This window comes from Dermacentor variabilis, chromosome 2 (assembly GCF_050947875.1).
Source record: "Dermacentor variabilis isolate Ectoservices chromosome 2, ASM5094787v1, whole genome shotgun sequence".
Classification (NCBI taxonomy): Eukaryota; Metazoa; Arthropoda; class Arachnida; order Ixodida; family Ixodidae; genus Dermacentor; species Dermacentor variabilis.
In genome coordinates this window covers 85,329,273-85,343,187 of record NC_134569.1, presented here as the reverse complement: position 1 = coordinate 85,343,187, position 13,915 = coordinate 85,329,273, and the positions used below count along the sequence as shown (strand labels likewise).

The window sequence follows — 13,915 nt, the reverse complement described above, 5'->3', positions numbered from 1 at the left end:
TACGCTCCGCTCCGAGCTGCCCCGCTAAGCCACAGCGGAGCGGCGGGCGATTTTCACATTTTAGTTATACGTTTAGCGGAGCGGAGCGGACCTTTTGTAGTTGCAGCGCCCCCTGGCCAAATTCAGGGTAATGAAAGAAAATAAAAACACTAACTTATTTCTCCATGAAGTATCTAGACGTGCGCTTGTAATGCGTTACCGGTCCATTTTATCCAATCGAAAATAAAGCGCCGTCTTGAGGAACGCCATGTGATAGCTAGCGCACTTGCTTTCCGCAGCCAATCCAATCCTTTCTGACGCCAACGCTAGCCAAAGCGCTGCGCAGCACGCTCCACTCAGGCAGCTTCTAAGTGGACCGTGTTCCTCACTCCACTAGACCGCTTACGGCTAAGCGGGCAGCGCATGCGCATTCGTGCTTCCGCTCCGCTTAGCTGCTTAGCGGAGCGTAAACACGCTCAACTAAAACACACTATAATCGCCTGGCGTCAGAGGTACTTGAGAGCCATCAAGAAATTCCGGAAGCAGGGCAAGTACGCGGTTTATATTAGCTACGCATACTTAATACTTTTGCGACTTGCACATTGAGTTCTTTTGTCGTGTATTCTTGGTGCTTGGAAATAGAAAACAATGTTTACACACTTTAATGGCTGCGATCTAGCAGCCTGTGCTTTAGTTTGTGTTTTATTTGTCGTTTGCACGCTGGCGCAGGGACCAATTTTTGTGGCTATGAAGTTGAAGCTACCACAGCGCCATACCGCCTTCCACAACCGCACTGTTCGAACGTGCTCATGAGCGAGAGATCGACCTGCAAGCTGTCCCCGAGTAGTTTCAGGCGTTTTGTCGTTGTGAACACGACTTCAGGTACGCTATAGAGACATATGTTTATCCCACTTTTCCGCAGGACAATCATTTACCTGGATGAATAGTGGGTAAATGACGGCCATACCGAGCAGCAGGTATGGCAAGACAGCACAGTGGCACCATTTAAGGACGCCTTCCTAAGGGGCCTAACAAAACGTACAGCAGCCCCATCCTTGTGCATGCAGAAAGCAGTGACACTGGATTTATTAACGGTGTAGCAGACTTCTTCAGGGCCAAGAAAAGCAGTAATGTGGACTACCATTTGCATATGGATGGCACATACTTCGAACACTGGTTTACGACTAAACTCTTGCCCAACATCTCCACCAGTAGCGTCATTGTTATGGATAATGCGCTGCATCACAGTGTCGCTCTAGAAAGTCCCCACAGTGTCGACACGAAAAGGTGACATCCAAGCATGGCTTATGAGGGGAATTGCTTGGAGCTCAGATATGGTTCGTGCCGAACTGTTGGAACTTTCAAAGAGAGTGAGTGTGCCCTACGCTGGCGCTGTGTACCGTAAAGACAATATTGCTGCTCAATACAGTCATGAAGTGTTAAGACTGCCTCCGTACCACTGTGAATTTAACCCAATCGAGAATGTATGGGGGGTCATGAAAGGCCACGTAGCCATGAGAAACAAGGAGTTTACTTTGGCGCATGTTGAACAGCTCTTACCAGATGCACTGGCATCAGTAACCTAACAAATGTGGGCAAACTCTCGCGCTCATGCCCAGCATGTCGAAGATCAGGCCTGGGAACGGGATGCTATAGATAATCAAATCGAGCCGGTCATTATTAGCACTGGTGGGTCAAGTGACTCTCCTGATGAGTTTAGCTCAGCATCGAGCGGTATAGTAGAGCTTGTTGAAAGGGCCCCTCATCAGGCCCCATTAAAAATACCATGCCTGGCATCCTCAACTGTTTGTACACCCAAACCCGTGTGTCTCGTATCTTAATTGTGTAGCACTGCTTGTAGGCTTCTGGAAAATGATGATAACCCAGGGAATGCTTGCATTGCTTATCTTACGTGAGAACTGCTGATTGAAAGTTGCTTTGATATAGAACAATGCCTCATGAAACTGAGATTGGGGGTAGGACAGAGAAGAAAGCGCAACATCCCGTCGGTTATGTCCTTTCTACGTCATTATATTAGTGCTTGTTGGGTTCTACTGAATATTGCTGAAAAATAAACTTGTGTGTTCATTTTCAACAATGCTGAAATATATATTTTTGTCAATACATACAAAATTCATCAATTACGTTTACAGAGCTTATAGGATGTTGGTAAGTCTGCTGTAATGCAGGCAACCACAGAAAAAAATTTTTTTGCTCAACGATTCTTATTTTTAAAGAATAAGAAAAAAGGGGGGGGGGGGAAGAAAAACTTTGCCATACTGAGATTCGAACCCAGGTGCTGCATAGCCTACACCCCCCATGCGTGCACCTTGTGCCACTCAGCCACATAACGCGTGAAATGATACATTCTAGCTTTTTTCTTTCTTTTTTTTTCTGCAGCCTACTTCCATAGCTTCCAGCCTATTGCATGCTATGCATGAAACGGAGCATAGTAGATTTCGAATCAAATATAGAATATTAGAAAATTTTTCACAAAATTTACTGCTTAACAAATTTTAGGCAGGAAAATACGGAGCTCCACATGCTCGGGTGTCTCCTAGCATTGCATAAGAAGAATGTAGCAAGTTATCAGTATGGCCTACTTTTAATAAAGGCACCAAATTACAGTTCAGTTCTAGTATATGAAGGTCTGGACAATTTTTTTTTATGAATAGAATTTCTGTTGAATAGAGCCTAGTGCTTCTTCCCTCTGAAACTAATGAATTTTTGATAACTAATGAACTTGAGACATTCTGTTGTACTGGATACGAGTTTACTAGTGGACCTGTGTTTTTTGCAGTAATGTTATTTATCGCACAGAAAGTTTGGCTTTCCAGATTTTCACCAACATACAGAAGGACTATCCAAACTTTGCGGCAGGTGAGGTATCATCGGGCAAATCTGTACGCATCATGTGACCTTATCACTGCTCCATGCATAGCCAGCGCCCACAAACAGCAGGCTTACATGGAAAGGGGTCACAGAATTTTCTTATTTATCAGGCAATCAAAAAAAGCAAATTTGAATGAGGAAGCAATTCACTATGATAACTTTAGGAGTCTACTACGAATGATACAGCTTCATGCCAGGCACGTGGATGATATCTTCCCATCGGCAGTACAAATTAAGTGAAGCCAGCCACATTTTCGCGTGCACTTTGCCTTTGCAGCTGACAGCATCGCCTGCACTGGGACCACACCATCAGGAAAAGCGCCAGCAGCGGGGAGCCGTGATCGAGACTCGGGAATACAGCTTACATGCACGGTAGGAGAGTTTACACAGTGCCACGCCCTCTCCGCATGCCCGCTCTTAGCACATGCGGCAGGTTACCTCTGAAGCAGGGTGTGCGGCTGCGTATGTGCTCAGTTAGCCGCGCTTACAGCCTTGCGAAGCCATGGCTGAAATGCTAGAAATTGAGACGCGCGCCAACTTACCCCATAATCCGACCTCTCTAGCGCGCTTGATTGCGTTACTGCGAGCTCACTCTCCTTCCCCCTTTCCCTTTGCTCGCTTGCGAAGGCGGCACTCATGAAGCCACCATCTTTCTTGTCTCACCTTCACACACTTTCACTCGCAGCTAAAGCACTGTGGGCCCATAGGATCTTATCGCACTTGGACCTCATATGAAACATGCTGCAGCTCCACCTCCCCTGTCGCTCATGGCGCAGTTTGATAGGTGCGTTTGCAAGCAGCCCTATGTCATTCGATCATTTGTCCATCTGCGTCTCCCGAAGTTTCCATTTATTGTCTCAACATTACTATGCAGCGGCAGTGAAATTCCATTATGTTGAAATCGCATACAAACCCACTTCGTTATATTGAGATTCTAAATACATGGTGTTCTGCGGACAAGAAGCTATGAAAAGTTAATACTTCGTTATATTGATAATCTCGTTATACTGAAGTTTGCCATATCGAGGTTTAACTGTATCTGACTCGTGAACCGAATTATTCGAACTTTCACTATTCTATTCCGTATTCAAGTATTCATGCACCCCTAATTTTAAGCTTTCAGGTGCGTTTACATTTCTCTTATAATGTATATAATCTAATCTATATAATCTATTTATTATAACCCCAGTGGTTTGGTCAAAACATGATAGAATATACCATATTTACTCAAGCAACGAATACATTCATTTTTCGTCGGAATTGATGCAAAATGCGTCATAGCTGTGGCAAAATGTGTCAAAATAGCCAAATGTGCCAGACTCACTCTGGGCCATGCCCTGATTGGTGACCCTCTGCACAGGCCTTGCAGTGCCAGTGTCCTCATTGATCTGCTGCATGAGGTTGAAGTCGAGCGTGTAGGTCTTGCCCATCGTGGAAAGGCTGATTTCATCCTCGCCTGACTGGTGGGCCGCCTGTGCAAGGCAGGAGGAGATTGGCAAGGCTTTCCCAGCCATAGCAGCTTTTGCAGGAAAAATCAAGGGTTCTCAAGGACTTTCAAAACCCTGACAAAGCATTTTGTTGGATTAAAACACAACTATAGTGAAGCACACAACAACACGCAAACATTCTTTGTTCTAAGTGGATGCTTGCAAATTTTTACAGAAGCTATCGTCAGCAAACACAAAAAAGATAGATCTCCACCTCAAAAATGCTAAATAGATTAGATTAGTTTGACTCTTGACATATATAAACCTTGGGGTCAGATACACAAATAAAAGCTGCTAAGCTACAACTATCTCACACAGCATGCAGATCTTGATGAAATGCTAAATGCAGACAAAAATCAAGTGTAACACCATGGCATTATAAAAGAGCAAGAATGGCAGTACACATGCCACTATTTATAACTGCATCCAACAAACCGCAGCCAACTATTACTACAGCTTAAGAAACCTAGAGTAAGAAAGTTACGGTGCTTGCCACCCAACACTTCTACCTCCACATACAGTAAAAGCTCATTAATTCAACACCCGTTAATTCTGAAATTCGGATAATTCAGACGGCTCTATTAGTCCCGGCCAAAGTGCATGTTAGTCTATGGGATCAAACCTTCATTAATTCGTCAGAATTTGGCCCCGCACTGCTTAATTCGGACAAATGCTGACAGCTGCCGCTACACGAAAAAGTGGTAAAGCAGCGCTGGCACCCCTGGAGTGAAACCTAAACCTGCGAGGCATTGCCATCGTCGTAAATTAATGGGGGCGTTTGCAGTGTAACCGAACGTCGGTGTCTTCTTTCTTTGCTCCACTGCGCCTTTGATGCCATTTTCCCTTGTGTTGTCGAGTCAGCATCATCTCTTCTTGCGGAGTTTTCTTTTTTCGTTGTGACCGTGTTTTACATGCCACCACCACCGTGCGGCTACAGTGATGGCAACGCCGGCAAAGCGGCAGAAGTATGAAGCCAAGAAATTGGAGACTAAGGTGGAAATTTTGCAGGCTTTGAAGAATGGCGAATCGCAACAGCATGTTATAATCAAGTACAACATGAAGCGGAACATGTTGGGAACATACATGAAAAATGAACAACAGATTATTCAAGCCTTCGAAAGCAAGAAGCAAGAAGCAAGAAGCAAGATCTGATGCTCAGAAGTTGGAAAACTGTATGAAGTGGACTTACTTGGCACAGTGCACATCATCGCCCACGTGTGGAAAAATACACCTCCGCAAGTCATCACCAACTGTTTTCGGCACAGCGGTTTTGTGAGGCCCAAGCATGCGGCAGTAGCCGGCAAGGTGTCAGCCAACTCCACCAATGATGACTGCCCGACCTTCAATGCTGTCCTTTCCACAGATGTGACCCTTCAGGACTACATCGCGAATGATGATTGTGTCGCCACGACTGGTCTCCTGACTGATGAAGAAATTATCCATGATGTCACAGGCGCCCAGGAAGACGATGATTCAGACAAAGTCATGCAAGGAGGTGCAGCCGCGACCTTATTGCACTTCACGAGAGCGATGGAGTCACAAGAGCGATGAGCACTTCACGAGGCGCTTATGATATTGGAGGAGGTTTGCCTGAGCACTTCCTACAATTTGCGGGCTGTTCCCGCTTGGAAGAATTAAGAAAAATTGTGGTGACAGCCAGAATCTTCACGAAAAAGCAGACTACTATTGCAAAATACTTCAGTAAATAAAGGTACCGTATTTACACGATTGTAAGTCGACCCCTTTTTTAAAATTTGAAAGTCTGAAGTTGGGGGGTCGACTTACAATCGAAACCAAAACATGGCCCCGCCAAAAAAAAAGCGATACCAACGAGAGCTACAACGTAGTTACAATTTTATGTTTGCTCTATGGTCCTACCCGTATCTTTTCGTTATCCCGCGTGTTTTTTCGCTTTTCGGAAGGGTTTTTCAACATTTTTGAGTCTTACAGTGCATGCAACACTCATAGGGGTGTCGATAGTTGATGGAAGCGGCGCTGTTCCCATTTGCGGCAGCACCCTTAGAACAGCGGCGCTTGCGGGGAGTATCGGTAGTTCATGGAAGAGCAGACACCGTTCACGGGTTTCTCTTTCTCTGTTTAAAGGCATTGGCATTGGTTTGACCAACTTTTTGACGCGCTCCACTTGACTGCCGGCTACGTGCTACTTCTATGATTCCCCAGTCGTCATGAGTGCTGCAGGCCCACTAATCTTTCGGCACTCGTTCACAGCAGCGTTCAAGAGGGCTGCCATCCTTTACGCCGAAGAAACAAATCAGTGCGCAGCGGGCCGCAATTTCGATGTTTCTAAACGGGTGGTGCGAGAGTGGCGACTGCAGCGAAGCGAAATTTTCACCCTGTGGCGGCAAGTGAGAAATTTCCCACGTGCCGAAGTCTGGACGCTTTCCGGAGCTGTAGGCTAAGCTTGCGGCAGCGTCGCTGAAATGCGTGATCGGTCCCTGCCAGTGAAGTGTGACGTAGTCATGAAACAAGCCCGGACCTTCGGCTTAATTTTAAGGTTCTGCTCCGCCGTGAGTACGAGTGGCTGGCGGCAGAAGACTGCGAAATTACGCCAACCGGACCTGTCAAAAGAGCCTCCCTGACGGCTGCGTGTGGTTGGGTGCATTTGGCGTGGGCTGCTGTTCTGCAAGATGTCCTGGTGCGGTCGTTTGCCAAATCTGAAATTTCGCTAGACCACGACGCGCTGTGGGACCGCAGCAACGATGACGATGGCAGCACTAGTGAAGACGAGTAGTCCAGTGACCATGTCAGCTACTAATAAATTTTCGTTATCGAATGCGCCCTCGGTTTTTTTTTTTTTTTTTTTTTCGGGCAAGCGATATGGGGGGGTCGACTTACATTCGAGTCGACTTACAATCGTGTAAATACGGTATGCCTCTCCAACCTGATTTTAATGTTTTCCCTGTTCATTCGTTATTTCGGCATTCGGATAATTTCGACATTTTTCACGGTCCCGTGAGATTCGAATTAATGAGCTTTTACTGTACATGGCAAAAATGCCTGATGCTAAGGTTGGGCTGCAGACTACAGTTGAACCTTGCAATAACGAAATCAGTGGGGAACCAAGAAAGAAACAAAGAGGTGCTTTTGAAGCATTTCGTTGTTGTAAAATGACAGCACATATAGGAAATACGTTGCAGAACGAAACTTTACTGTAAAAATTCTAGTAGCCTACTTTATAGCAAGCCTTACTCGAGGATATACCAGCACCACATTGCCGATAGCACAAAATGCGCGCCATGCGTCGATCAGCAGTGGCAGCACTGGCATGGAGCAGCATTCTCGGCCGATTGCTTTCGCAGATACAATCACATTTGTGAAATCTTGTGTAACTTGGCACCAGATGCGGAGCAACAACACTCCACACACGCAGCAATGTTTTTCCAGTGGATGCTGTCGCCTGTAGATGCCGCCACATCCAGTGCAGAGTGCAAAAGTGATTGCATCTTGCATTCCCAAAGGCAACAGATCAAGATTACGGCCCCTTGGTGCATATCTACATCGGCTGCCAAATCCGCACACAATGCCTGTCGGGTCACATTGAAACCAGCATTCTTGAAGCAAGGGACACATATTCCCAGACAATCACTCAATCACAGCGAAATGAAATGGGTAGCAAAATGGGTAGCAGCGAAATGGGTAGCAGTTCACAATGCAGCCGTGATCTTAAGAGCAATAAACAAGTCCACATCGGTGGAATGTGGATTTCTTTGTTTTTGCTGCACTTTTCTCACTGAGCCACACATTATGTGCAGCACTAGGTGTGCAAAAAGCATCATAACATGTTGGTAGCAACATGTGTACCACTTCAAACAGCAATCAACAAACAAGATGGAGGCCATGATGTGTTTCCAGTGCACGTGATCGCTTCCACTGCATGGTTGTTTTTGTAAACGAAAATGGCAACGCCAACCCGAGCGTAATGTGGTGGTACTTTACGAAATTTTAGTGCAGAGCAAACACATTTGAGCACATTTTCAAGCTTGCTAGCTTTGTGGGAGTAGCTTATTTGCAAAGGTTAGGTTCTCGCAAATTTTGTTGATGTGAGATTTCATTGTTGAAAGGTACGAAATGCATTGAATCCTATGGGCATTTGCCGGGAATACAAAAATATTTCGTTGTCGCAGGTTTCGACTGTATATGCAAGTGGTTGTTTGCTAATCGTGTGCCAGGAAATTATAAGCCAACTTTCACAGTGCCCTTGCTGACAATTGCCTCATCAACTGCCAAATCACAAGCAATTACACAAAATGACGATCCATAGATTTCCTAGTCTGCAGTATGTCACGTAGCAACTTCTGTGAAATAAATGACGCGCATGGTCTGTGTAATTTAAAAGCCTTGATACCAAAACACTTCAATCATTTCTAAATGTCACATTTTTGCCAGATACCATGACACTTGCCTCAATGATTTTGCAGTCGATGGAGGAGTACGGATGCCAGAGCCCTCGATCATCCCTCCATTTCCATAGCACTGCATCAGTTTGGTGGGCATTCGGCTTCACTAAAAGGGAGTCCACCACGAAGATGCCATCCTGGGGCAGAACTGGCATTAGCTCCCTGCAAAGGAAGTGGACCCCATTTCACCCAATACCAACAGCTCACATAGAATGCTCTTAAGAACAAGAATTTTGTCACAGTTAAGTTTACTGACACATGAGAGGTTAACCAAGTCACAAATGTAACCAAGGTGACATGTTCTGTGTACTGTGGGCAGCAGGGAAATAGTGCCCACCGCTCAAGTTTACCGCTCCACCCCTTTGAGGGGAACTCAACAATTAGAATAGTCTATCTGGTCAAAACTTCCTTTTTTTCCCCCTGCAATCTTCAGGTGTTACCACATGGCAAATATTGAAATAAAGGTTTAGAAAAATCAAGAAGAAAATCTGGTGTTGCGAGGTGTAGATCACATGGCTTTCTTTGACACAACATCACCATTTTGGAACCGTCGTAAAGAGAAGAAATTGGAGCTTTAATAGTTGCGGTGCTTTATTTCGCTGTGTAAAAATAAAAGTAAAAGAAGCCCACGAAAAGAGGAAAAACTGGAGTGGCAATTCGTTACTACTGTTACATGCTCACAATAAGTGCCCTCATTGACTAACACAGATTTGAATCTGCAGTAGTGCATTTCATGCTCACTTTGACAACAGTGAGCACTGCATTTCTCAGGGTACTCAGGATACATTATAATAGGAATCAAAGCAGCCTATCACTTACGCTATCAGCGATGTTATCTCGTACAGCTCTTGAGGACTCCTTGGAACAAGCTGAGACATTGGAGGCAAAAATACGCAGAACTGCTTCAGTTGAAAAGAAGTGCACATCGCAGTTTTTGAGGTTCTATTTCTACATGATGAAAACAAATGTGACTGATGTAATGGTTACCTCTATGTCATCTCCTAGTGGATCCGAGTTGCCCATGAGAAGAAAACGTAGTGTCTCAGCAATATCTGTAAATGGAAAAAGAGAGCATGCATCTTGGAACCAAGAAGACTGGCATTAATTGAGCACACTACCCTCCCAGAACACCCCCGACTTAACTACCAAAGGTCACAAGCATGTCATAGTGGACAGGCTACCAAGCATGGCTATGAAGTTGGCACTTGGCAAAGTGCCAACCTCATAGCCATGCTTAGCCAACACAGCTACTGCAGGGATGCGACATGTGGTTGTTCCTATTTGTATGTGCCTTGAAGTACTGTAAAAGCACTTGCACCTGCCTTTATTATCTCCATTGGCAACATAGTACACTTAGCTTTGGGAACAATAATAGGTTAAAGTCATAACCACCGCTGAATTCCAATGCAAGCTCCAGAGAAGTCTGGAAGCTCTGTCACAGCTCACCGTCCTCTGACAGAGAGCATTCGCTCAGTCTTCATTCTCAACACTTGTGCACAACCACATACAGAAGTACTGGCATTCCTTTCTTGGGACAAAGCCCATTTATCAACTGTATTTTTGAATGCCAATGGTTTAGAATGCATGACAAACCTATCACCTGGTCCAACACACCACTTCCTGACTGCTCTTGTGGCATGATGAATTGTGTGACACTTCAGTTATTTCTTTACCTAAAAACTCGAATGCAATGAGCCTGCTTTTCAAGTCATGACCTTGTCAAAAAGAAAATTATCACAATAAGTGTTGCACAAATCCATGCCACAGCAGCAGTTACCTCTGATTAACAGAAATGGATCTCGAAAGTTATGCTTTTGTTGCCTGGATACACCAGAAGCGATTCCAGCAGTCGGAAACAAGTCGTGGATGCCATGTTTTGGATCCCGTCTCTTGCGTGATGTGAACAATAACCGACTGCTGCAGCAAAACAACTCACTCACAAGCACTGGAGGCCTTCTTTATCAAGAAGAACAGACAGGGTGTATAAGTGAGCCTTCTATCTGATTACTTCATCCTAAATTTGATTTCTTGTTCAACCGCCCTTGATACGCACGTGCCTGTTCTTCTTGCTTCTTATGCGCATCCATGACAAAAGGACATATATTTACAATTCTATCCTTACATTAAACAGTTGTAAGTAGCGTTTGTCTTCGTCCACCTTTCTTGAGTCTAGTTTTTATTGCGCTATGTTACTAGTTCAATTATGGAAAACCAACTAGCCCAACAATCAGCTCTTCTAGAATACACTCGCGTGCTGTCCTGTCTTGTCTGCTCGTATGACTGCACAGATAATCCTAGTCAACAGGCACTAAAGAAACGATGTCTGAATTTCTCTGTTGCATTTTTGAAATTCTTTATAAGCTTTTCCTGGCTTCTGTACATTTGAATTTTGATCATTTATGTTTCTGCTTAGAAGCTGGGGGCTGGGCCAGTGCAAAGCTAGGGTACAATATGTACTAGAAATATCAGTATAACAACTATAACATTGTCAACATATTTCTGCCTGTTTGAAGACAAGCTCTGAATGCTCAACACTTCACTTCACTTCCAGAACAGCTCGGATGACAAAATGATCCTTATTACACTCTACAATTTCTGTAGGAAACACTGGCATGCAGTCTAGCAAGAACCGTAAGAGCAAGCTAGACTTCTACATGTAATTTTGCAGAGAGCACGCTTGAAATCAGCAAAAAATCCTGTATAATCCCCAGAAGTTTTCAGGACAGCTCAAATAAATTTTCAGTCAAAGACAGTCATCCCTCTCCATCCTAAAATAAATGGTGCCTTACTGTTGTTCAGCAACTGGACCGCAAGATGTGGGCAAGCAGCGCAGAGCACAGCCAACATACGGACCACCATTACAAAGGTGGCCGATGACACTGGGGGTGGCGAGAGAGCAAGGAGACCCTGAGCAGCTGGTAGCAGACCCTGGGCAGCGACCTCCTGGAGAAGAGGTGCTTGAGCCGCCAAGCAGTCGACCAGGCGTGCCAGTGCCAGACAGGCTGACTCAACCGACTTGCGGTCACCATGTGAGAGGCGGCCACTAAGCAGCGCCACAGAGTCCCCCACCAGTGGGAACTCATCAGCTGTCAGGCTCTGGCAGCAGTTGGCAGCCACCGTCAGTGCTGCCCGCTGAGCACTCATGGAGAAGAAGTCCAGGTATGTGAGGCACGCCGACACCCCACGCTGCATTCACCGCACAGGAAAAATAAAGGCACTCACTTTGCCCTCAAGCATCCGTCGATTAGCTCCGACACAGTACAACCTTGACAATACAGCGAGTCTTATTTTAATTAATCTGCAAATTAGCCAGTTTGCATTTTCTGTTTCCAAATCTTAGCTTTGTCGAAGAATGTGTACTGTTACTCAACAGAGTAGCCTTGCATCGAAGTTTCTCTTCAAGGTCTGCATGCATCACGAGTAGGCACAGAAGCATTTGCAATTAAAGTGCATGAATGTTCACATGCACAGACACCTACAGACTGCCGAGCAAAACATACCATTGCACCTATGTGCCATATGTCATTCAAGTATGAAACCTATGTGCTGCAGGGCACATTTCTCTAGCACCATGAGCATTTTTCACATTAACAAATCTGCTGAAATTAAAAAAAAAATTAAATTATGGGGTTTTATGTGCCAAAACCACTTTCTGATTATGAGGCACGCCATAGTGGAGGACTCCGGTAATTTTGACCACCTGGGGTTCTTTAACGTGCACCTACATCTAAGTAATCTAAGTACAATATCTTCCTTACCGCATGCAGGATAGCTTTACTATGCCGCCGAGACAACATCTCCAGTGCAGTCAGGGATTGCTCAGCAACATCCATGCACTGTATGACTTGAAGCTGGAAGAGAGAATGCATTACAAGGCATAAAGTATCACAAAATAGAACCAATAAAGCGATTAAGAAAAGCAAGCAATTTTACACTCAGCCCACACTGTCAGCAATGGTTAGAAATGCTTAGGGCAGATAACTGGTGGACCATCAGAGTTGCAGAATACGTGCCAAGGGAAGGGAAGTGCATTCGAGGATGGTAGAAAATTACGTGGGCTGGTGAAATGAAGAAATTTGCATGTGCAAGTTGGAATCGGCAAGCATAAGACATGGGTAATTGTAAATCACTGGGAGGTACCTTCGTCCTGTAGTGGACAAATATTGGCTACTGCTGTTGATAATGATCACCTCTACACTTGTAACCACACATCATATTACAACAAAAGCTTACATTCTCGAAACCTATAGAAGTGCAAAATGTGCAGCTGAAGCAACTATAGTAGATTTTGATTAATTTGGCTCCGGTTAATTTGATTTTTCAGTAAAGTAGTTCCGGACTGAAGGTCCCAGGTGATGCCCATGCAATTCAATGGGCCAAAAAATTTGTTATTTCGATCCTAAAATTGGCTTTCACCAGATAATTCAAACTAGACCAGTCAGCACGAACGTGCATGACCCTTATGGTGACCCCTACGGTAACCACTTTGGTGGCAGCATCTGCCTTAAAGAAGCTTGGGGACAAAGAACGCATTCAACACACATCAAATCTCCAGTACAAAATGCCCATTTTCTGCCTGCCACAGGAAAATTTTCAAGCAATAACCAGAATTCACAATGTCTGGTTACGGTGCTTACTTGCGCACTTTAATGCACACCTTTTCTTAACAAAATGCGGCTAAAAATTGCCTGCGCGATGCAATCAGATATGAAACCAAAAACCACCTTCGCGACGTCTGTATGCTTTTCCGCATAACACAATTTTATTGCGGCATAGCTGACTACAAAAACTGCACGCGGAAGCAGATTTTTAGGAAATTGGCCTCCATTATGCAGCACATACGCCCCTTGCCGTGCGTCTTGCTAAAAAATTGTGCGTGGATTAGATTTCTACTTTGTTAGGAGCTTTAATGTCACTTCCACATAATTTTTTTGCTTTGGACACATAGAAATTGGGCATGTGCTTTATTCAGGGGCGTGTTAGAATCCAACAAGTACCTTCATACAATCAGCAGCGTGCTTTGACTTTTTTTTTTTTGCATATTGTTTCATTCAACCTGCCGGATAATTCAATCAATTTTGTTGTTGTTCCCGCTAGGGTCGAATTAACAAATGACTGTAGCATGTCTGGGAGCTGGAA

At 44.7% G+C, this 13,915-nt stretch overlaps 1 protein-coding gene across 4 annotated transcripts in view; it reads right to left on the bottom strand.

The window, feature by feature from the left end:
- The window catches only part of ctrip (E3 ubiquitin-protein ligase ctrip), a 149,989-nt gene that overhangs the window by 93,714 nt on the left and 42,360 nt on the right, over nucleotides 1-13,915 (bottom strand). For 3 of the 4 annotated variants that reach the window (XM_075681177.1, XM_075681176.1, XM_075681178.1), the window contains exons 9-14: nucleotides 12,535-12,627; nucleotides 11,566-11,962; nucleotides 9,764-9,828; nucleotides 9,596-9,675; nucleotides 8,782-8,938; nucleotides 4,196-4,343 (exon numbers count right to left, since the gene is read on the bottom strand). In XM_075681177.1, coding sequence (XP_075537292.1) covers nucleotides 4,196-4,343; nucleotides 8,782-8,938; nucleotides 9,596-9,675; nucleotides 9,764-9,828; nucleotides 11,566-11,962; nucleotides 12,535-12,627 — 940 coding nt within the window. The remainder of the gene's footprint in view (nucleotides 1-4,195; nucleotides 4,344-8,781; nucleotides 8,939-9,595; nucleotides 9,676-9,763; nucleotides 9,829-11,565; nucleotides 11,963-12,534; nucleotides 12,628-13,915) is intronic. The other variant, XM_075681179.1, reaches the window with a different exon arrangement.